The 25,846-nt window shown below is 36.5% G+C and overlaps 1 protein-coding gene across 1 annotated transcript in view; it reads right to left on the bottom strand.

The window, feature by feature from the left end:
* Window positions 1-25,846, bottom strand: part of DENND1B (DENN/MADD domain containing 1B) — a gene marked incomplete at its 5' end in the record, with an annotated part of 56,221 nt that overhangs the window by 3,715 nt on the left and 26,660 nt on the right. Inside the window, 5 exons of the mRNA XM_009865198.1 lie at window positions 12,974-13,084; window positions 13,886-13,942; window positions 16,322-16,390; window positions 17,183-17,223; window positions 21,166-21,256. Coding sequence (XP_009863500.1) covers window positions 12,974-13,084; window positions 13,886-13,942; window positions 16,322-16,390; window positions 17,183-17,223; window positions 21,166-21,256 — 369 coding nt within the window. The remainder of the gene's footprint in view (window positions 1-12,973; window positions 13,085-13,885; window positions 13,943-16,321; window positions 16,391-17,182; window positions 17,224-21,165; window positions 21,257-25,846) is intronic.

Here is a 25,846-nt window from a genome sequence, read left to right as displayed (position 1 = left end):
AAGGGAGGAGTCCCTTTACATAGCTATATTTATGTCAATGTGTTAAACAACTGCAGAGTAAGACATACTACAGCTCAAAAAACATGCACTAAGAATGCCTTTGTGCAGGATAATTTACTGAAAATTACAGTTAACTCAAAGTCAGTGTACACTCATGGGAAGCTTTTGTAGAGTAGCTGGTGTGCCATAAATTCACGCACTACTGTACTGAGTACGCACTAACCTGTTATACTGCATTATTATTTAGCAAACAAAGCCACGCTAAACATTTCTACAATACTTGAAAAAACCCAAAAAAGTCTGCATCTTGATCAGAACACTTAGTCAGGAATTTTAGCCACTTGTGCTTCACAAATGACTGTCTTGAGGTCTGCGCATCTCTCATACTCATTTTTTATCAAAAACCCGTGAAGATCACCTTTGCAGGCAATCCATCCACTGAAGAAACTCTGAACCTTGCAAAAACAGCCATAATTTAAAGACCTAGGGATAGAATTTCTGCAGAGGGAAAACAGTGTTGGCTAACGTAAAAGAAAACCACAGGCAAGTAAAAAGAAGTGCTCCTGCCCACATCTCATCATGCAGCTCACCAAATGCCTAAACCTACAAGCCCTTGATGGGGAAGAAATATGGCCTTAATTTCAGACTACAAGGAGCCCAGCGTTCTTGCACTGTGAGGATTTTGGGACGTCACCTATTACAGATGTTGTCAATGTTCTACATGTACCAGGACACTTTCTGTAACTTTTTTCCCTCCGTTATTGTCAGGAACGTCTCTATGTTCGCTATTTATTGACCAACACATTTGTTCTTGCTCAGCAAGAAAGGATTTAATTAAAGCGGTAAGTTTTGGTAACACTTCCCATAGCTCTTCATCCACAAAGACAAAATGCAGTTCTTAATGTGTTAAACCAAGTAGCAGTTGATAAAAAAAGTAAGAGAATTATTAGAATATTTAAAAACTATGAAAGAACCCGAATTAATCCTCATACTGACAGAAGTTATAGGATGGAATGCAGGGAAACAAACTTTTGATATCTCTGTCTCCTTTTCAGTTTTGTGAGTTTTTGTGTAATTCTCAGCAGTGTTGTAATTAATCATATTCCTGCTTGTAACTAAAGGGAAGTTAATCACTCTGTCTTAACTGATATTGTTAATTGGTTACCTTACTGATTACTGCCACAGCTACAGTCACTGTTTTCTATTTTCAAGTTGTTTAAACTATTTTCACTGGCACAATTAAAATACTTCTTTTCTATAACTGGTAATTCACTACTTCCTCAAGGGAATTGCAATGAATATCAGAACTTAAGCTCTAATCCTGGAACTGATTCTTAGAGAGCAAAACACTGTCTCACTTTCTTGGAGTTTGGGTCAGAGATGCTGCTATCACAATTATTGCTACTCATGTAAAGATTCTGCAGGAAAGAAGGCTCTTTAAAAATGTTGAGAAATTTCAGAAAACAAAACCAAAACCAACACTTATTCCTCTCTAGATGGATTAACTCTGTCAGTGGACAAAATCTTACAAGAAAAACACTCACTGATTCGTTGAAATAACAAATAATGTTTCAAAGAGCATAGATGGCAAGTTTAACAAAATAAAGAGAAAAAAGTAAAAGATAAAAACAAAGGTTGTGTCTTTAAATAATAGGAACTGAATAAAATTAATTAGAATTATCAAACAGCACAGGCTTGGCAGTGGCCCCTCAGAGCATCTACAAACAGCATTATACAAGTCTGTCAGTGAAAGTAAGAAAAACATAATATAAAGGAATATAAGAGAGCATATGTTGATAAAACAAATCAAAAACTTCTAGTGCCTGATGGTCAGACTCTCTCTTTGAAAAAGTATTTTCATTACCAACTTAAATATTTAGGGGTACAAAATCATACAGGGAGACTTTCAAGAAATAAATCAAATAAAATAGGATTTACATACAGAGAAAAAAAAAAAAGGAAGGAAAAGAAAATATCTGGCTGTAAATAACAACATTCTCCAGAGTTTACAGCTCTGTGAGCTAGCCATGAAGACAACAAGCAACACATGTTTTTCAATAGGTGACTTTCCTCTAGGAGCTGTAATAAAAATGACTGCAAGGGAGGGGTATGTCCAGACTACTTTGCAAAGAGAAAAAGAAAGAAAGAAACTCTTAATAAATTCCAAAAGGAGAACCATAAATCTTTTTCAATGCTCCACTAGGCAAAGTGACATAGTATGTGCACCTGCAAAAGCTGTCAAACTCATTTAAGAAGTCCTTCCATTACTGACGTACCCTGCTGTTTGCAGTTATTTAAGCTTTTAATTTCTGTCTTTTCTGCATTTTGAAGTGTGTAACCTTTTTTATACCCTTTTATGAAAAAAGGACAGACTTCTGTTTCCTTCCTGATCAGCATTCTAATAACAACCAGACCATTTAAATTTATTACCACAAGAAATGATAGGGTAACACTCCTTTCTTGCTGCACGAGAACTTTATAAAGTCTTAATAGACTGCTGTCATGGTTCTTTTTCTGTAAAAAAACGCAACACACTTCTTTAAAGTACTCAGTTCTTTTGCTTCTTCCAACTAGTTCTGCTTACATAAATCTATTATTCAATGTATCTGCTTTATATCAAAAGACAGGAATTCAACTTTCGCTATTTCAGATTTTTCTCTTTTGCTTCTTCCAACTAGTTCTGCTTACATAAATCTATTATTCAATGTATCTGCTTTATATCAAAAGACGAACAGGAATTCAACTTTCGCTATTTCATATTTTTCTCAGCTTCGGGCACACTGCACAGCAAGAACCCACATCTTATCTTGCTCAATGGAAGAAAGTTCAACGTATTTAAACACAGCAAGCTTGGGCTCCTCACATGTGGCAGCACCAAGCCTGTGTGTAACCTACAGCAAAGGACGAACTGCAGTGAGCGTGAGGATATATATCATTTTGTACGCATCCTGTACATCCTCTTTGGTTTCTCCCCCCTCCAAAATCTCATTCTGCAAGTGCTCTGCTACCAATGGTAAAAGCTGGCCACTGAAACCAGGAAAAGGAGCTGACGGTATAAACCAAAAAAACTGAGAACAGGCCTTTAAACTGTTCTCTTCTGCTTTGGCATAAAGATTTAGACAAAATACATGAATGCTGAAGGACTTAAATGTAAGATGTTTACCTTCTTGATTGGGCATGAAAGTCAATCTGCGAAATGACAGCTTTTTATTTAATGCCAGACCTTTCGGAAGCCCAGCTTTCTGCAATGAGTGCCTATTGATCGATACTATGGCAGGAAGTTTAACAAGGCTGCTGCTATTAATTGTCCTCAAAGTGAGAAACAAATAATCTTTTGATGAATGGCAGGACGCATATAATTTCACATTTACTGGCTACTCAATACATCAACACATACAAAGTTTCAAGAAAAGAAAATTACCTACTATACTTTTAACGCCACGAGGTACTGTTTCCTTTTTCTTAAAAAAATTAAAGATTATTCATTCCGTACAAGAAAGTAAAATAAATACAAGTCTGCTGTTATTTATGATTCACTATTTTATATTGCCTATCCTCCTCTACAATCCAATCACAGGCGTAATTATGGCCTCACCTCCGGTAGCAAAGCAAAAGATCTCAATCAAACTTCCTAGTTAAGCACAACCCATTGCCTTCCTTTCCAGTTAAATACTGTGACCTAAATCGACATAATGAAATCACAAAGAAGTCCTTCCCCTTACACTCCACAAGAGCTGAGACTCTTCTGGGGAAAGAGGGAAAACAGAGAAATCAAGAAGTACAGTTTCTAAACTTTTTCAATGCCCTTCTTTTTCTGGAACATGGTATAAAAACCGACAAGCTCAAAGTAGTGCTAGGGAAACCAGTTAGGTACAGACCAGGAGAGATGCAAGCAATAATTCTAGATTAATTTCTAGAAACAACCACTTCAAAAAATTACTTGTGTGCTTTTACTTCCAGAAAGTAACACCAAGTAATGATGTCTCGCAGAAATAATGGTCTGATATCAGGTAAGTTGTCCCAGTTGTGTATTAGATAGACGTTATCTAAGATGCTGTATTTGCCTGTTGATTATTTTAAAAAAAAAAAATTTGATTACAACACAAGACTCATGGATAAATAAAAAAAACCAACTTCATTCTTTGTAGGATAGAAACCTTCTCTGCTTTCACAGATGAAGACATACAGATGATGCATTTTTAAGAAAATGAAGTAGTTGGAAACATCCACAGCCGTATGCTGGGAAACAAAAGTGTTATCACTTTTGAGAACCTGTTAATCAAAAGGATAGGGAAACAGAGATTTAAAAAAAAAGTGAGTTACCAATGAGAGAAAAGAATCCTTTTCTGTGACAGTAAGGAGCAGGAAATCGCCCCAAATCTGTTCAGAGACACAACCAACCAGAAATGTGTAGAAAAAGAGTATGGGTACTTTGAAAAAAGAGTATGAGTACTTTGAAAGGAACAGCAAGATGTAACGGAACAGGTATCTCCACTGACTTCTGCAAAGTTAAAGGAAACATTAATATCTGGGCTGAGGTAGGATATATTGCAAGTAAGGATAATAAATTCATTGAGATACTTCATTATGGATTGCACGCTATAATTATTTATGTTCTCAATTACTGTGGTGAAAAATTACCAGACTCTTAAGCTTCCTACCTTTCATGCACACAATACTGCCCAACACAGGTAATACTTGAGAATATCATAACACTGCTATCAATTTTTAAGGATTAATCATACTTTTGCAAATACTTTTCTCCAAAACAGCAAATAACTTCAATTTTCCCTGAAGAAACGAAACACAAACCGTTTTTCCCTCAGGAAGCCCGCACCATCTCCCGGCCCTCCGAATTGGTGCCGACAGGCAGGCATCACCTCCAGATAGCCAGATCTGGCTCATCCTTCTCAATGGCACAGAGGCTGTTCTTAGAAGAAATGGCCATTTTCAGCTGACATGCTGTGGCACTGTGCCACACAGCGTTCTAGCTGCAAAGAGTGCAGCATCCGAAGGCAGCCTGGCTTCCCTTTAATTGGCAACGAGCAGAAGCGTTAGTCTTTTAAAATAGGACACGGAGAATTTCAAAGTCATGTGCATCAACTAAAGCAAGCAGCTATTTTATAAGCAATTACTCTTTACGGATTTTTATTTATTTTTTGTTGGTGGATGATCTGAAGAATCAGATTCACCAGGCAGAATTTCCAGTTACAAAACTGAAAGTTAAATACTGAAGTTAAAATGTACAACATTTGTATGATCCCAAACACAAACATCATATACCCCCAGACTTTAAGATTAACGGAAGACCCCAAATGCCACAGAACTTTATACAGATATAACCTGAGCAGCACTGAACTCTGTCCATCAGACCTATGAATGGTGGAAGAACCCACGTGAGAAAAGCTCTGCATGAAGCTTGAAAACAGACTGATCACACTTGCGAGGCAAAAAAAGACTGTGCCTTAAGAACAGAAATATTGACTCCAAGAAGATTTCTGTCTAAGGCTCCCAATCAGAAGAATTAGCAAGGAGTTGTCCCTCCTCCTGTTTGAGGCCAGTTCTGCTCAACAAAGAAGGTCTATCTCTACAAGCTGCTGGGGAGCATGGATGGCATTGGGCTTTGGATGCTTTTCACTAATTTCAGATATTTTAGGACCTAAATTAGACAACAAAGAGCCACAGAGAGAGGCATCATCAGGATGCACTTTAGGTTCTAGGTGGGCTGAGCTGCCCTTCAGTCACGCCTCTCAGGAGAAGGTCTGTTCACAAGGGTGTGAAGCAATAGGATGAGGGGCAGTGGTTTTAAACTAGAGCAGGGTTCATTTAGATTTGACATTAAGAAGTTCTTTACAATGAGGGTGGTGAAACACTGGCAGAAGTTGCCCAGAGAGGTGGTGGAGGCTCCATCCCTGGAGACATTCAAGGTCAGGCTTGATGGAGCTCTGAGCAACCTGGTCTAGTCAAAGATGTCCCTGCTCACTGCAGGGGGTTGGACCGGATGACCTTTAAAGGTCCCCTCAAATCCAACACATTCTATGTTTCTTTCTCTCCACTTAGTGTGAAGAGAGCCTTGGGTAGCACTGCTGCTACCTCCAGCATTGCAGTCGTGTTTAAAATTAGATGGGGTGAATCTGGGCTTTGACATTCAGAGACATAGAGATCCCTGCAGAAAAGGCTTTTCCTGTTTCTTCTCCTTCTCTGCCCTTTTGCCCTCAACCAAACTTTATTCTTTAATTGAACTTCTTGATTCATTTTTTTCACTCCTCCATACAGGATTAGAGAGAGAAAGAAAAGGTTAGGGAATGTACAGTACTAGAGCTGAAGTCTTAGAAAGAAGGTTGAGCTCTCCAAACTTTCAAGCCAGAAGGCAAAAGCAACATGGAAGTTGGGACCAGCCATTGGCTGATGTTTCTTCTGGCTCCCCACTTTGGCTAGCCAAAGTGGAGCCAAAATGTGACCCATGGAAGAGAGAAGGCATAGAGCAAATGAAAGCAAAAGATATCATGGTCAAAATAATCTTAAAAAAAAAAAAAAAAAATCAATCTGGTTATTTCAATTAACTACTAAAGGATGGAAAGGTTCGTTCAGTTTTGAGGGTGCTTTGTGAAATAGCACTCTCATCCATCAGAAAAAAGAAACCTTGGTAGACATACTGGTATGGTTGGTTGGTATGGTCAGAAAAGTTGTCTTTTAGTTTGTTACCAAACTTAAAAAGGCGACAAGAAAAGCCAGAAAAAGCATCTGCGTGCTTTTTCCTTGTCTAAATGTCTGTCTCAGTTGGATAAATCCGAGGTAGATGTGTTGATAATTTAGCCCTGAAAAATCAAGCATTCAACTAAATGCCACAAAAAGTTCCAGAGGGATTTCCTGACCATGATCCCTTCCCTTCTTTGGTTGGTTGTGGGTTTTTTTGGTTTTGTGGGGTGTTTTGTTTGTTTTTGTTTGTTGTTTTTCATTTGTTTGGTTGGTCAGTTTTGTTGTTGTCGTTTGGTGGGAGTTTTTGTCTTCTTGCTTTTGCTTTGTTCTTCCGTGGGTTTTTTTGTGGCAGAGGCTGTTTATTTGTGTTGTTTTTTTTTTAAATTTGAATCACGGTAATTAGTGGAAAGATTTCTGAAGTGATGCTTACTGCGAAACTCAAAGAACAGCCAGCCACAAGGTTTATGGATGTGGAATGAATGGCAAGAGCTCTGCTCCAAAGTCTCACAGCAGTCCTTCGCTTAAAAACATGGTGAGAAGAGACTGAGCCAAAGAGGAGGAAAAAACTCACACTAATAAAAATACTAAAATAAAAAAAAAAGAAAACACACCTTTATAAAATTTTACTGCTGTTTTTTCTTTAAATGTGCTCACTGACTACATTAAAATCAGTCACTGTCACTGTTTAGAGGCTGTATCTAATATTTTCTTGGGGAAGTGGGGGAAGTTGAGTAATCTTGTAATTGTACCTCCACTTAGTGGTGTATATTCCTGAAAAAAATAACTATGCACAATGCATGTAAGCATCTAAATGTTTAATTGCACAAATTTCAGATAATCTTTCCATTATAAAAAATATGGGAAGTAATGCTTGATTTCCAAGAGGTCCTCTGCTGCAAAAAGCAACGTTTACACAAGGCAAAGGACACACGCGTACCCGTACTGCTTCGGAAGGGTATCAGAGCCACGAGAGGGCACTCTCGTAATCTACAATTTGAAGTTTGGCTCGCTAGCTTTTTCATTTTTAATTAAAAGGAAATCTGACTGGTTTGCAGAATGAAGAGATCTCACTTGACACATCAAGACAAAAGACTTTTCTCCAGATTAAAGGAAGCTAACAATATGTACAATATTTTCAAATTAGACCACGTTAGCTAAAGAATCAGAATTTACTACTCTACCAAAGCTCACTTCAAAACTGTATTCTACAGAAACAAACCACGATTTACATTAAAAACTAGCTCCTACCGTTTATGACATCTGTCAATTGCAATATTTTAGTCAAAGAAAGTAGAAGGCACCCCTGGCTACATCTGTGGATGCCAGGCATGGATGTGATCTCAAGCACATTTTCTGAATCGAAACACGGGTAAAAAGCTCTGATTAAGGGCATTTCTATTTCTGAAATTATTGTGGGGTTGTCTGCAGGACTATATTAATCTCTTTTGTTTTTTACCTTAAAGGGTTGAGTCACCTTATACAGAATATGCATATTCAGCACTGCATTATCACAAGCATTTCCTTGTCTATGTTCCCAGAAATAAAAAAAACCCACAAAACCAAAAGTCTTCAGAATAGCCCACTCTCATACCCTTTTTTCAGGTTAGGAGGGTAATCAGTTACCAGAAAAGTCCTTTGCACCTAATGATTATGCCATTTAATTTACTGGCCATTGCAGGGGTATTGATAAATGGGGACTCCTGAAGGTAAGGTTATTCTGAACACATCTTCCTGCCTGACACTTGCGGTCTTTGTTGAACAGCAGCCAAGTATACCCACTGCAAGTTGAATTACATATTGCCTAGTTACTAGGATATACTTCAATGAAAGTGGAAGAGCTACACTTGCAACGTGCATTTAAAAATTAATTTTAAATGGTAATTCTCTTCTGCAAGAAAAGACTTCAGTCTAACTTGGCTTTTACTACCTTATGCAAAACTGTTTTTTAAACTTTCTTCGCTGCTAGATTTAGAACCTGCAAAGTCATGGGAAGCAGTTCACCTAGCTTCTTCAATATATGAACATTTAAAGTAGTAGTGACACACAGGGATTCCTGATAAATCCACACCTGGAATCCGTTTCCACCCCGGCAGCACGTGCCTAAAGGAACAGGTATCACCGACATTTCCTTAGAGACAAGGAGGCATTGCTAACCTGCTAATTAGAAAAAGCAAACTGGTGGCTCTTATTTGGTGTTCTGCAAATCTTCAAGAATGTTTTATTAGTCACGAGATACATTAGGACTATTGACATCCTGAAACGCTCCATTTTTAATAAGCATCCCTACCACCCGACGTAACAGTAAAATTACTAAGATCATATTCATGAAATCCAACAGCTCTTTGTGGCATTCTACCCTGGCTTATAATAAACATGCTCTCTTTTTTAATTATATATTAATCTGGAATAATTTTATAGAACTCTCACTGCATGTAGAGCCCTGCCTACTCAGAAATCTGCATTACCTGGGAGCATATAACGAAACAGAATTAAAACAGATTATGCAAAACCTGAATGCACAGCAGTGTAACACATGCACTGCCATCCCTTCTCATCAACAGTTAAAGGAATTCAGCAACATCGTTGGCAAGATACTGCAGAGTTGGAGCAATCTCATGCTTGTATTCATTTTTATTTCAAAAACTTCAGTGGGTAATTTCATGTATCTTCTACATACTTAATAAACGTAAGAGATAAAAACACACCAGAGATGTATTATTAGATCTAGGCATGAAACAGTTAACAGCAGTGCACATGCCAAGGTTTTAATAAGGCTTAACAATAAAAAGCTTCAATCCTCCACTTTCACTGGATTTTGTTGTGGTTTTCCCTTGCTTAGGGCAATCCATCTGTTAACGTTGACTCGAAATACAGTTTAAGCTTGCGTACGTATAAAAAGCCTAGAACAGCTAAGCTAGGCAACAGTGAGCTCAAATGAATATTACGGAGATAGAACAATTCATCTTAGGCAAAGATTAATCGTGTGTGCGTGCACGCGCGTGCACACAGGCACATAAGAGCGTGCTCCCGTTATTTTTTTTTCAGGAAACACTTACAAAATGCAAATAACAGGAGGGCAAGCTGATCACTACAGTTCGCAATTAATTATTTATCTTCTGATTAGGTTTTGACAGCTATTTCACATGCTAGAATTGGGTTCGATTTTCCAAATATTTTTTTTAAAGTCTATTGCCAATCCGGAGGAAAAAAAAAAATGAAATGCAAAACCCAACTAACAATGACAGCAATGATAAAGCTTAGTAAATATTCATTGTTAAAAACGGCTCTGCACTGTGACCAGTGCTGGTATTCTCCCTGGGCCAAACTGGCCTTGTTTTCAATAAAACCAGAGAAGTATCCTTTCCCTTGAGCCCTGTTAGGCTGAGGCTGCAGTTGGAACTGTCATCTTCACACAAAAGCAAAGGGGTTGGGTTTTACAAACGCAAAGCCTAATTGGGAGATCTTCATGGCTGTACCCTTGACATTTATTAAAGACTCATCAACAAAACAGGAAATAACCGTACTAATTAGCAGACCCACACACAAACTGTCGCTTGTTGGGGTAAAAGCAGATTCGCTTCTTATCGTAAAGGAAACATCCTCCCAGACCCCAAAATTCTGTTATGAATCAATTATTAAAATGATCTTTTACAGTGAAGGAAACTTTCATAACCTACATAATGTTTCAAAATAAATATGTTAATAGGTAACTATTAGTCAGTGTTTGTGTTTAACTGATTACAAGAAACAGAGAATGAAAAGCTCAGCGCATGCATCTAACACAACGTAAAGTGTAAGACTAAATCCTTCATATTTACAACTTCCTGAATGTTTCAGTAAGGAAGAGATAGCAATAAAACACAGAGGTGCCTCTTGTCTGGAAGAGAGATGACCACGAAAAGCAATCTCTCTCTTTTGTTTGCTGTTTGGTTAGGCTTGGGGGAGAAATATTCAAATATGCCGGCATTGCAACTTAATATCTGGTCCTTACTTCAAATATACATCAAAATATATATATCTATCACTCAAAGTGCATAAACTGCACCTAAGCACTACCCTTACACCGCTACAGACTCTCATTTCACCACTTCAGAAATCTGGGTGGGAAGGTTCAGTTGCAGAATAAAAAGGATTAAACCTGACAACATAGGAACCTGTGAAATTCAATTTTCTAAACAGCTGATTCAGTACTAGATCAAACACAGTGTCTCATACACACGCCCCTGTGAATACAAACACGTATTCTTATTCGGACGTAGAGTTTAAAATCACCACGTCCTTGTTAAGAACTTGCATTCATGTTATCTTATTCAAGCACATGCCAAGAACAACAATACAAACAAGAAAAGAAACAGTAGACTAGTAATTTTTAGAAATATTTTGGCTTCTTTGCTTTGGTGGGGGGGAGGAAAAAGTGGGAATAGCGTGAGTGAGAGGTGAAGGAGGCCTTGCAGAGTGATCACCGCTCGCTCCCTCTTGCCCACGGGGCTCAGGGGACAATTCTGGACGAGAGCTGGGGAGAAGACATGGGACGTTTCATTCATAGCAGCGTAAAACTGTGGGGCTAGTCGTTTCAAGCCTTGCCAGTAAGCAAACCCTGTATGTGTCCACGCGTATGCACACACATGGACACGGATTTGTGTATGTAGCCGTGTAAGTAGAATCATGGATGGATAGGCACTCCTGGCTGGTTTTCAGAATTAAAAGATGACCAGTAGAAACGTTATTTAGTAGAAATTATTTTCCTTGGTATCTCTAGATTCCTGCACCAAACAGGAGGCAGCCTGACCACATCAGTGAATTACTGCAGATCTCTTTAATAAAAGCAGCCTATAAGAATTCGCTAACCACAATGGTACATTTGTGTTATGTATTTACATGGATATATACAACTGTCGATTCACCTACACTAATCAGTGAATGTTGGCTTACAGCGCATTAAAAGCTCTTTAGTAGCACACATCATCAAATTATTTAGGTGGCGGGAGGTTGCTATATGCCGAAATGACAGTTATCTATCAGAAATAATATTTTAAGAACAGTTCATTAACATATTATTAACATTAGAGTTCATACATTTAGAATTTTCTATCTTCTGTTCTGATACTCAGTGAAGAAAATCCACTGTACACCAGTTCCCAGGAGAGTGCAGGCACTACAGCTGCCTGCATGTAAAAATATACTGAGGGCACACAGTTTAAACCTTTATCACTGGCTTCAAGAGATCGTGAAAACATGTACAAAGTAAAACCCGCCTAAATAATTAAAGCAGAAAGTATTTGTATTATTTATAACCCCACTAAAAACAATGACTTAGTATAATTTCAACGTCATTTAGCAATAATCTGCACCAGTTCTATGTTAAATTTCATGGACTTTATAACTGCTGCATATAATAATTCAAAACTAATTCAAAAATAATGCAAAACCAAATTGTTAAACACAAAATTCAGATTTTTATTATTGCAATATCCAAAGTAAAACTCCAGTGTTGCTAGATCAGCTGCACTGAATTTCTATACTTAATTCTCGTATGAGGAAGATGTATGCATTAAAAATCTGTATATATTCATCACATGTATTAAAAACATGCAACAATATAATGCAAAAAATAAACCCACACATTAAAATATACACACATGCAGGTACTTATTTCCAGGAAAAAAAGTGTTACAAAAACTATTTTATTGGTATGTTTGAAATAAAACTGTCAAAATAAATCCAAAGACATTAAAACACTTGCCAAAGTTGAGACAGTACACCTGTTACTTCAAATCAAGAGTAGAAAGGATTAGAGAACAAAAGGACAAGAGATTGGCACCACATTAACTAGCTGACTTACTAATGAAATAATAAATCACAACTATCTAAGCAAAAATAAAGGTCATGTGATTGTCAAACTGATTTCATAGAAACTGAAAATTAATGTGCTCCACTCTAAGAAACTAAAACGATGGCTTAACACAGACCTGTGAACCGACTAGAATGGACTTGCTGTGAGAAGCCTTTATCGAAAACAGTATTTAAGAATTCAATCTCCGATCCATACCTATAAATCTCTTGGCTTTTCCCCCTCTCAACAGGGATGAAATAGAAATAGCATTTTCTCTCCACTTGAGCAATAGAGCAGTACTTCTATAAACACAGCCTTTTAATCACTCTCAAACAAAGGCAGTAAAATAATCTTAAACAGACTCACCAATGCATTGCTGTAAGTGGCAAAAAATCTGCTTCGTTTGTAGGTGAATAACAATAAAAGTTTCAGGTGTCTTACCTGTGCCAGTCTTCGTTTTTCTGAGCTTGCTCTTTTCTCATAATGCGTTGTATAGACGGGAACAGCCTGCGCTGCACCAGCACTGCAAGTTCCAGACTCTTCCTCACTCTCCTAGACAACAAAACAAATTTTAATTCCTTGATTAATAATCATTATCTGCAAACGCACCCTTCGTATTATGCATGCAGAATGCATTCAAAATTATCTTGCACAATCTATTACTGTCATGAAAATACCATCTGTAGTAAGAAAATCAAATTCAGCTTTTCAAGAAGCTGAATTACCAACACTGTCATGCAAAAGATGAATCTAGGAAATATTTTTGAAAGTTTTCTTAAAATAGCATAAAATACGTCTAAAAACCAGTTCCTTCTCCTCACAGAGAAATTTTATTTGGAAACAAAATTTTCAATGGGAAAAGCAGCTGCGAAACACCTAAATCATCTTTTCCGATACTCCTGCAGCGTTGTTTTTGCAAAAATCAAATAACTATTCCTTTGTTTTTAAACGTTGCCATTGTTCATGTATCTTACAAAACCAAAAAGGGACAACTACACCTTCTGCAATACACTGTACAGCAAGACTCTCCCATCTCAAATTCGCAGCTTGAAGCAAAGGCTTCGATTGTGATATCAAAGCAGTCAACTTTATGAAAACATACATCCTGTTAATGTATCTTTGAAGACCTCTGTTGTTCTACGATAAAATATGCAAACAATAAAGAGATTATTCAGTGGATGCATAGAATGACAGATAGTTGCCCGAGGGCTTGTTATGAAAAATGTATTGTTGAACAAAGGGCTAAGCATATTTCAAAAGTCATTAAAAACACAAATCTCATGTGATTTGTAAAGTATAAGCTTCAGACTGATACAGGAAGCAATGTAAGAAAGTAAAAAGTGTACTACGTACCTTGTGTTTTAACTTACTCTTCACTTCTTTTATTCCTTGCTTTGCCTGATTTTTTGCCTAGAAAAACAAAAGGACTTAAGTAGCTCTGCAAGAGACTGGCTGTAACCATGAAATGTGCTTTATGAGGCCATACTTTGTTTACCTTTTCTTTAAATATCTGCTGATATAAAGAAAGGCAATAACCGTTACCAGAAATTTCATATGTGCTCTGTCTATTTTCTATATTCACACTTTGTCCATATATTTAAGGATTTTTTTGTCAGTACATGCATGACAATGCTGTGAAAACATCCACAAAAATCCTCCAATATTACTAAGGACAGGCTAAAATATGACCATAAGCATCACTCCTTTATTTGAAATGGTCCTTTAAATTTGAAAGGGTATTTGCTGGGAAAAATGTTAAGATTTTCAAGATGACTGCTACGGTGTTTCAGTCTGGCAACTTGCAGGGCAACATCAATCTTAAGAGAAATGAAGTGATTTCATATGCAGATGGAGATTTTGCCCAGTGTTGCTGAACAGCATAGTGCTGCTATTTAGGGGAGGATTCTGTATCTATTAAAATAGGCAGCCAAGATCACTCTTGCATAGAAAACAGCCAAGAATGTTCTTCAACAGAGAAAGGAATTATCAATACTGAATACCACGTACTTAAGCTAAAAAACATTGCCATGCACTGGGACTGGAAGAGGAAGGAATGACTCCCAAAATCCTAACCTTGATACAAGAAAAAGTACCTTATATGAATACGGGAGAAAACACAACAGTTTTCAAGGCTGCCTTAAAAACAGGACTTAAAAATGTTAAGTGGAAACCACGTATTCCCCTACTTTTCTTTTTTTTTATACATGGAAATTCAAGAAAAGAAAATCGTTTTCTCGAAGTAAGAGGTCAGAGAAGTTTTTTGATCCTTAAATCATACATCTATAAGCTCAGTAACAGCACAATGGGGGGCCACATAGCAGATCTTAACCTGAGAGCCACTTTAAACTTTCCAGATCATGCTCACAGCATTTGGATGAATTTTGGAGCACTTTGTTCTAACTCTGAGGGATGGGACCAAGCACATTTCTCAAGGCTACCAATTAAGGAACGCATATTTCATTTCTCCAGCAGTAGGCTCCATAAAGGGCAACAGTACAAGAAATTAAACAGGGTATAAATATGAATACCTTATACACACAGACTCTCTACAGAATATACCCGTGTTTTCTGACATACACAAAACTTCACTTTGAAGTCTTTATCATGAAGGACATAATTATCAAAATGGAAGGCTGGGAGAAGATCATGTAACTACAGCATAAACTAGTGCAAACTGAAGAAGAACCATTTGTAGATAACCTATTAATGAACCCTTTTTAAAATTATAAATAAGTCCATGAATATGAAGTTTGTTTAATTTGTTTACCTGTTCCTCTCCACGACTGCTGTGTTTTTCAACTGATGTAAAATTAAAAATTCAGTTTGAAAACTCTACTTAAAATACACTAGCTTAGACTGATGTACTGATTTATTCAGGACTATTTATTACACATCCAACTAGTGAAACATTTGGAAAAGCAAAAAGGAAGCCTTTTCCCATATACTAAAAATGCAACCTTAAAATACTTCCCACTTTACTTCACACTATTGCTGGTTTTTTTCCATAGTGCATAATACTGTATAATGCTTTATTGCCAGGCAGTCTTTGGAAAGAAGACATTTTAAACTGAAAAGTAAAAGCATTAAATCCAGTTATACATGAGTATTTTACTACCACCTTTAAAAGAGATGACAGAAAAGATGTGCTGCACGCCTTACTGATGCTCTACCGCATCTTTTCAGTAGGGCAGCACTTAGTGACAAAGGGAAATTGCACCTGTGCAAAGCAGAACTCCACTTGTCCATCACGAACCTTGTCTCTTCTGAATAGAGAGCTCTCCATCATGTTCACACTACACACTATGTAATTATATACCATAACATTGTATTTATACTACATATAAATTCAACATTTACGAAGTGTTTTATTCTCACATTACTTCTGCAAGGTCCATGTGGTATTACAGGACCTTAACGTAAATAAGAATTTCTCTTTTCGGAGTCCTTAATTTAGTCACGTTCTCACCAGGTTAGGAAGAGTGTAGAGCTGCGTATCAAATATTTCAATGCTATTCAAATAAGCTTCTAGCATGTATTACAAAATGAAATAAAACCAGCCGACTGATGCTTTGAAAATGTCTATTGTTATGTACAAGCTATGTGGAAGACTCTGAATCAACTCGAAATCCTGGTGCAATACGAGAAGAGAAATGAAGCTGAAAACTTTGTACAGGCTTATAAATGTTTTTTCCAAAACATTTATAAAATGCTTAGGTTTTCAAGTATTCAGGAAGAATTAAAGGTTGAAGGAGGTTGCAGTATTTCTATGTATTATTAAGATAATCTTACAAATTTATATGCTGTTTTCACAGCTGGAGTAGCTTTGGTCATTGCTGTGTTGATCAGTGCACCGCCTTTCTGAAATAAAGAAAAAAAAGTATTTCAGTAACGTTTTAACACAAGTCAAACTTCAAGACAACAGCAAGGAAAAATAAACGACGTGTTGTAAAGAAACAGCAATCTTCCTTTTAAAACAGTAAGACTGACCACAGCTGTGTTTCCTCCCCAGCCGGCTGTCTGCAGCTGCACAAGGGTTTCCGTACGGCGTTATCCCGGCTGACACGTTTATCAATGCATTCTAACTGAATGATGTCTTTTCATTCTTCATCTGTTGTTACATTTCAAAATCAATTCAGAAGCTACGGCTATTTTGTCACGTGTTCCCATCATATTTATTAGGCAACTTAAAAATACATTGACCTGACAGAAAGAACTATCTCATTTAACCACACTAGAATTCCCTTAATCTAAAATAATGTGTTTTAATAATCCTGTAGAATAACAAGGTTATACCAAGGGTCTTCTGCTAGCCCATACTAGAAGTGATAAACTTAGTATCAAATTGTACTGTCACACCTAATTCACAGTTACAGAATGTAACGTGATATAGAAAACAGTGAAATTATGGAATACAGAGACAGAAAAATATTGTGTGTTTGGGCATTAGTTTTGTGTGTGTTTTCTTTTAAAAAAAATCTTCACAGAAAAAACCCACAGTTATTGCATATATTACAGAAATGTTATTTATCATAGAATGTACTTGTATTTTCCTTACAAACGAACGAGCTTTTAACATTACATATATGTAAGGAAAAAGGCAAAAATTTAAAGAACAAGATGGTCAGTATAATTACTTAACCAAGTTTATACCTTCACTGTATGCATCCATTGCTGATAAGATCTTGAATTTCCTGAAACAGAAACGTAAAATGTAACACAACATACATTCAACACCATAAATGTTTCAACCCTCCTCACGATCTGCATAAAAAATTCCCTTAGAAGATTATTCATTAATTTCTTTCTTCCCAGATAGACAAGGAATGTAAAGATAAGAGTATGTGTACGCTAAGAAAAAAACCTAAGTATCTCTTATTTCCTCCTTTCTGTTTCCTTTGTGAAAGCACCTTTTCACTACACTGGGTTTTTAATTCCAATTGAAGTAGAAAATTAAATTAAAACTATGATAAGGTAACATAACATGCTAAAATCCTCTAGAAAGAAAAACACCAACTTGAAAAAAAGAATAACATATAACGAACTGCATTCAAGCATAATGATCCCACTGGGCAAACTTTCACGTACAAAAATGACATGGACTGCTGATGGTACCATCCGAAGGAAAAATAATGAGAAAAAAGTGTAAGGATTATAGCACAACTGTGTATGAAAAAAATCCTTTATTAACTGCATCTACTGTCTTTTGCAAAGGAAAACCTCTAAAAGGCAAGGGAAAACTACTGGCTCCTCTAGGACTATTGCGCCACTAAGCTGGCCATGAAGGACAGGGTCAAATTCTACCAAGCACTTGATGAAGAAATGAATACTATTTCCCAGGAACACCAAAGACTGGTTCCACGATCCCTAAGAAAGTTTTGGAGGACATCAGCCACTCAAATACTCCACCACTGTGAGCTGTTACTAACCCTAGATGAGACATTCGTGATGACAAGAATGCTAAAATCTCAGAGAGTTTATCCATTCTGCAAGCACCACACTGACCCATCCTCAACGTTACAGACTTTTAGCAGGAGTTCTCAAAACTTCTTAAGCTTTGCAATTATCGATTAACTAAGGCTTGGGTGGAATTACCGCATTGGCTGGTGGAAAGCCAAAACATTCTCCTGGATCCCTGTAACAGGTAATCTCAAGTTTCTCAATGAGGTGAAAAATCTGAGCTGCTCATACTCGTATCAGGCATTTTCATGCATTGCACAAAAATTTTTACAAGCAATTTTGATGCAGCCAAGCTCTCGGGAATGCTGGTAGAAGTAAAAGAAATGCTTGCTTAGAAAGGAGAGAACCAGATGATCATTATGATCCTATCTCCAGTAAGAACATCAAAAAGCAACCAAAAGCAAAATGAATCACATTTTCTCACTTCCCTAATCTGGCTCCCTGGAACTACCAGAGAAGGCAGCATGCAAATAATGTGTAATAAGGTGACATTTAACCACTGTTAGTATGTTAATGAAATTTCAATGAACCGTGAGTACTTTCTCTAACATGACATTTCCTAACTTCCAATTCTTACCCACAATACTCATACATCATCTGGCTCGGGGTGCCTCAGCTTTCTCTGTCACAGTCTATGACTTAAGCAATTAGTAGAGACAGTAAATGAGATCACAGAAAAACACTCAAGAAGTTTAACTGTCTACTAGTTGTGTAAAGAGACTTCAGCGAAGGCAATAAAGAAAACAGATAAATATTCATCTCCAGAGAAGGCCACCTTAAAATTGCCCACACTCGGCTAGAAATGAACCTCCTGAAACTCTAGCAGGAAAATGCTGACTTCATAAACTAAATTATTACTACAAGAGAGGTTCAAAGGTTTTCACTTTTTCAGTTTTCCTTATACTACTACCATTGATATTAAACCAGCTCAACAAAAATGACTGCTGTACTAAAATTGATGTAAGTAAAAATTATTTTAATGGATGTATTCTACAAGAAATCCAAGTGCTAAGCCAATCAGCCATCGCTATACTCTTGCATTGAAAGTTAAACAAAACTCTTGAGAACTAATACTTCCACAGAACAAAACATGTAACAGAAAATAAAATTTTAAGTATAAAGTGCAAATTGTGATGAAAATGACAAATTCCTTTTCACATAGAGTCACAGAGAAATAAGTTTTGACAATTTTTCCAGAAAAATAAACAAACGAAATCAAACCAAAAAAAAACCCCACAAACATAAAAAAAATTATGAAATCTCAGATTTATCCTACAGTTTCCAGTTTCTTTTTCTGTGCTGGTTTAGTCATGTTTGCATATGTGGAAAAATAAAAATTTCAAAAGAGATTAAAAATACAAATTTAAAAAGAGCTAGAAACACTTTCCATTTGATTTGGTAATTCTTAAACTGCACTCCCAATTGACAAAAAAATCTGTTCCACTGTCCTTTTAACAGCTTGTAGCTTACACTAACTTTCGGTGACTTTTCTGAAGGCTGCGTTTCACCTGTTTTTTTAAAAACCTTGGGCTTCCTGATAAAGTTGATGGGAGTTAACTCTGCAAAGAGATCATAGTTCTACCCCATTAGCGTCACAAAGTGTCACCTTCAATTGCATACATATTGTTAGCCCTGCACTTCATAACGATAATGAGACAGCAGTTATGTAAATACTGAATATGTGCCCTGAGCAATTTGTCCACAGCCTGCAAACGTACAGCTTGTCTGATTTGAAAAGCACGCACGCGGTGCAATCGAACCGAGAGCTGCCAGCGACGCCGAGCGCTCCCTCCTGAGCTCCTCCAGGTGAGACGTGGTTCACAGGCTGCCGGAGTGCAGCCAAAAAAACAAGCTTTATCTAACTTTGATTGCAGTTTTACTGCAGCCTCCTGACCCCCTAACGGCTGGCAGCAAATGAACTTGGAATACCAACACCGCCTATCTGGATAATGGATGCTCAATGCCTAAAATCTGTTCACAGAGCAGCGTAAGTTATCCTAAAAAGGCAGAAAAGAAGTAAATCTCTGTATAACTAAGAATGCTTTAAACAAGAAAAACAAATCACCACAAATTATGTGCTAGATCGCAGCACAAGACACAGAGGGTAGAAGGCAGTGGAAAACTTCAACTAAAGGATTTATGCACTCAAAAAAAAAGGCATTTTGCAGAAGGTGAAGATGGCACTGCACCATTCGATGATTTCTCCATGGGGTCAAATCCCTTCCTATGCATCTGGCCCTTTCCAGGTAGTCTTGCAAAGGAAGACCATCTAAAGCTGCAAGCCAGGGGATTTGCTCAAATCACACCACCTCAATTCACTGAGGAGGCTTCTACACTACTTTCAAGACTGACCTTAGAATCATAGAATGTCAGGGTTTGGAAGAGACCTCGAAAGATCATCTAGTCCAACCCCCCTGCCAGAGCAGGATCCATAAAATGGTTTCCGTGCCGTGTCAGGCATGTTGTGATTGAGTATTTTGATAGCATCTACCTCAAACAACACCATAGCTCTACTAAGTGTTCAATAAAAAAAAAAATTCAACAATCACATAATAATCAGGAATGGCTTACGCACACACTCTTTGTTAACTTCGTACGCCAGCTAATTGCCAGTGAACATCAATGAGGGAAACAACACAATGAATACTATTTTTGTCCTTCTCCAATGAGATATAAATATCACGATTTTCCTTCTTTTTGAGAGTAACATGTTTGTCAGAGAAAGCAGATTTCTCTAAAAATTCAAGAAATCACTCTGATTTCTGCACTGCAGACATAATAAGATGTGAAAAAAAACCCGAAAATGAGAAATGTTTATGGAAAACAAAAAAGTTCAGCAGCACAAATTTCCAAAATACAGTTTACACAGAATGTATCATATTACATAAATGTGCTGTTAAAAATGTAAATAACAGAGATACTTCATCATATACTGAAACCCAAGTATTATTTTACTGGATTAGACCAACATACCTCCATTAAATATACTGGTAAAATGACATTCATAATATATGTGTCCCAACATTGACTTGTAAAGGGACTAAAACCTGTCTAAAAATGAATAGAAACATGAAGCAGCAACAAGTTTAATGACTTCTAAAATTTACAGGACATCATCATGTTGAACAGCTCCCAAAGAAGCAGCGTCAATGAGTACACTCAGATTAATTCTGTACCTCTACAAAAACCTCCTGCTGTGATTTCTTCTTCAAAAACATCAGAGAATCCTCTTCCTGCATTTAGTTTTGATAGTCGACCATCAATAAACTGGAAAAAAAAAGTCACACTTTGTTGGCCTTTCTATTGCTTTACCATGTTATAAATGTACATTATAAAGGAATATGTATGCTCAAGACAACATACAGCTTAAGGATAATACACTGCTTTTAGATGGATTTTGCAAGAGCAGTTAAAAGTATGGGCAGCAAAACTGTCAGTGTATTTTATATAGATTATGTAACCAGTCGATATTACGAAAAACTTACTTTTTTTTTTTTCAGAAATATTTTAAATGGCTTTCGAGCTTCTCTTGTTTATGTAATGTCATGAAAATACAGTGATTTACTTCCTTACAAATGGCAACTTTGGATTTGCAACCACAATCCTTTGAAGGTCGGCGAGACGTTCCCTGACGCTCTGCTGCAAAAACCTGTTTCCTTCGGATCATCAAGAAAATAACACCACCAAACCTCGCCACGATGTCTCTTTCTGGGTATGAATCAATGGATCCAAAGGAGAACTTGCTGTATGCAAAAAGTATCTCCAGAACAATTGGAAATACTTGGCCAGAAATAGTTTCATCTACATCTAAGCGTATATACAAAGACTGAAACGATCCAAATGTGTCAGAAAAAACCAAAATAAGAACTAATGATTAAACCTTGCAGAAGGAATGAGCACACTCTTTTCAAGAATTACTGGGCTTCAAAGAAGTAGATTCTTAAAGGTTTAAAATTCTTTTCAAGATGCAACCCCTCCCTTTTTGTTTTGAAAGGGCTAACTCAAGTCTGATAGATAAAGCGAGAAAGCATTTTGCCAATTATACACGGTTCACCTTCTAGCAAAAAAATACGAGTTATTCACCGGTACTGAACAGTGCACGGGAATTAACCCAAATTAATTACCTGGCTACAAAATATTTTACCATAGATTATCCAAACAGTGTCAGTGACAATCTGACACTTGTCAATGAACAGACCAGTGACATGAAACAAATTACATTCTCAGAGCACAAAAAATTCCGGCAGCAAGTCTAAGTCAAGCACAAAAGATAATAATTTCTTTCTCTTTCTTGTCTAAATTCCTTCCTATTTTTTCACTTTACTCCAGGCTGGCATTTTTCCAAATAGGCTGGTTCATGGTCAGACCACTATGGGATCACTGGACTATTTCACAGTAAGAAAAAGAGATAAGAGCATCTTCAGCTACTGCTGTCGAAAAAAAAAAATAAGAAAAAGCCTCAACCTCTCCCTCCCACCTCCAGCCTTTGAACTGTAAAACATTATCGCTTTGGGGTAAGTTATGAATTCATTCCATAGTGTAAACTAACATAAGATTTATGGGCATACTCATCATTTGGTAAAATTCTATCAACAGACAGTGACTGAATTTTAGTTTTCAGAGGATGACTCCAACTAATGTAAATATTGACAAATAGAACTGGTAGCAAAAAGATACTGGAGACATTATTTAAAGGAAATCAAAAGTGTTCAGCAGTGATAATAGTAGGTATTACTTTTGAGTAATTTACTGTTAATGGTTGCACGTAAATTGCTACACGAAAAGAATTAAATGTGGAATTAAACAGAGGCTTTATGGTTTTCTCCTCCTATTTTTCAAATCCATACTCACTCAAAAAATCTCACTCAAGAAATGCATTCACTTTTGAGATCCAGAGAACCCTTGGCTGACTACTGTTTTAAATGAAAAACGAGTAATTCCAGGGCTTCTCTTGGATTTTAAACTGACTAAAGACAGAACTGCCATAATCCTTAAATAATTTTGCATTCTAAAACCAAAACATAGACCATATCCATGTCAGAAGGCCCTGTCGCATAGGTGATGAAGGGGGACTGTGGGGTGTGAGAAGAAGATTATATTTATGAGCTAAATCTAATCATTTATTTAGGCAAAAGTAAGAATTCCAAGTCAATTCACCTGTTAATAAGAACAAAGAGTTGGCAAAAGCAAAGAAAACATTATAAATGTGACTTCCACAAAGTATCAACTCAATACCTTGCAAGAAGAGAGGTTAACTCATAGACCTGGAAAATGAAATTGGAAATTACTAAGAATTTTCAGACTTGTGATTCTTCACGTCCTAATCCTGCGTTCATTATTTATCTTTCTGGTTAGCACTTTCCACATTTTAGGAACATATCCCAATAAATGATGCAGATTACATTACTTACACAGTTAAATTGTTTAAACAGATAGCCTAGCACTAGGCTTCATGCTAGTTCTAAGAATGAATTAATAATTTCTTGGACACCCATTAGAATTATTTGATGTACAAGATGCAACTATTAATTGCTTACATTTGCAGCTTGAAATATAGATTAGCGACCTTCCAGATTATACTAATTAAAGGGGAGTCTTTTTAAGGTTCTACAAAAGCTAACAAATTAGATAGCATACATAATACTACAAATATCAAAAATGGGAGGGAAGTGAGAAAAAAAGAAACATAAGTATACAGTCTAAGGGAACAAACATTTAATATGAATAAAAACTGTAATGTACAGAATGTTTAATCAGGAAATATTTAATATATAAATAATAGCTATTATATCTTTTAAAAAATGTTGTTATTATTATTATTAAAATACCCTAATAAACCCCCTGATTATTGTTATTCTTAAATTAAAACGAAATCTTTTCAGGGCAGATGATAGCTTTAGAAAACTAAAGCCAGAAAATTGCAGCAAAAAAAACCTCACACGTCCCTACAGTTGTGGTCCATATCAGGGTATCTACCATAAATTCTAAGATTTCCTGGGAAATGTATATTTTGCACAAACAGTTTGGTGTATTCTGTTTCAAACCAACATAAACAGTTCTTTCAACTTCCAAAAATGTGAAGTCATCAACCTGACATAAAATTTTTAAGAGAACGATTTGAGGCTAAAAGATATTCCAGGCATGCTCCCCGACAGAAATATCCTCTCTCAATATCCAGTAAAGATTATGATGCTGAATGAGGGAACAAAAATACCAGTGTTAATGAAAATGAGACATAGAAATGGACATTACAAATTAGAGGAATTAACATGTTTTAATATAGGAAAGAGGAGATAAGACTAAAAACCTACAAAGAAAATAAGACAGAAGAAGACTTGTGAAATGGCATAAATAAGAGCTTACTTGTCAATTAAGGCAAAAGAGATGCACTTAAAGTACCTATTTTCCACTTGGTCTGGGTTTAAGGCTGCTTTTAATAATTATTTTCTGCTTAAAAGACTTTCCAGAACAAAATAAATACAATTTAGTCTTTTTTGAACACAAGCAACTTTGAAAACAATTCATTTATCAGTGGGAAAAACTGGAGAAGATGCAGCTGGGCTGAGGATTAACTGAAAAATAGGAGTAACCTTCGCAACAGAAACTAGGGGAATGAAAACAACCTTACAACCACTATTAAACCATAATCAAAGTCATTACTATTTCCTAATCCTCTGTAATACGTTATTTCCTTTAGTTGAAATAAAATTAAAACAAGCTGTAAACAAACTGTAAACTGATAGTGTTAAACTGAACCCGTAATAAAATGTGATGGGTAAATGCAGAGCCACACCGACAAGCCCATTCATTTCAGAGGAGTTACATGTTTTTTCTTACAGCTGAAGACCCTGCTTTAGCAGTAGTAGTGTCAAAACAATTTGGAAGCTTTGTTTGTAGACAGCTTTCTATTAACAAAGTTTTATGCCATTTTATCAAACTGATATAGGCTAAATGTAAACAAACCTTTGTTACTTCTCTCCATTTCAGTCATGAGGCTGGACACTACAAAAGGTTTCAGGTTTCTTATTATGTTTTATCGACATTTTGGGTTGGTATGAAATAAAACACAGTCAAATTGAAGGAGATCAATTCTATGATCAGTATTTTTTTATTTTCTATCCAAATAGGAGCAAGATATTTTCACAGGACTTCCTGAAACTATCCTTGCATAAATCTTTACTTTAGACACGAGACTCTGATTAACACCAAACGTTTTTTGAAAATTAGAAGACTCTACATATAATGAATTTCCCTTATCTATCACAGTAATATATCTTCAAGGAAGTCCACCAGATTATTTAAACGTGAACTCCCATGCCTCAATCATTCCAGATATTTGCAGGCAAATATATACTTTGATGAGCCTTGTGATTTCATTTAGATTTTCTTAAAAATCCAGTACTAAGTTTCTTAACACTCTTTTGAGGTCACGTGATGAAAAAGGAGAGAAAAGTTACAGAACAGAATCCAAGAGAAAAATAATTGCAAAGACTGTAATAAAATTATTACTGAGCTATGCCAGCTGTCCAACGACTAGTGTCCTCCGAGTTCCAAACCTGCATTAATAGACCAGCTAGAATATACTTCAGGCCTTTCCTACGGCTTGGGTTTGTAACATCCTCTGTGTGCATACTTCAAAAAGCCTAGCAATGGATCTGCAATTACAGCAGGATTCAGTTTTTAAACAAAACGTCAGTGAAGTCCAATTTAAGTAAGCACTATGTTGTTTAAGCTCTTTGGTCATGAGCCAAGAGAGCTGAAAATGAAGTTCAACCACCAAGCTGAGAGATCCATGATTTTTCTTGTTTAGATGAGTCGCTGGCTGGCTCTGAAGAGATGCTGCACTGGCTCTGCACC

The sequence above is a fragment of the Apaloderma vittatum genome, unplaced genomic scaffold (genome assembly GCF_000703405.1).
Source record: "Apaloderma vittatum isolate BGI_N311 unplaced genomic scaffold, ASM70340v1 scaffold37592, whole genome shotgun sequence".
NCBI lineage: Eukaryota > Metazoa > Chordata > Aves > Trogoniformes > Trogonidae > Apaloderma > Apaloderma vittatum.
The sequence above is the reverse complement of the archived record's forward strand: the minus strand, read 5'-3'. Positions and strand labels throughout refer to the sequence as shown.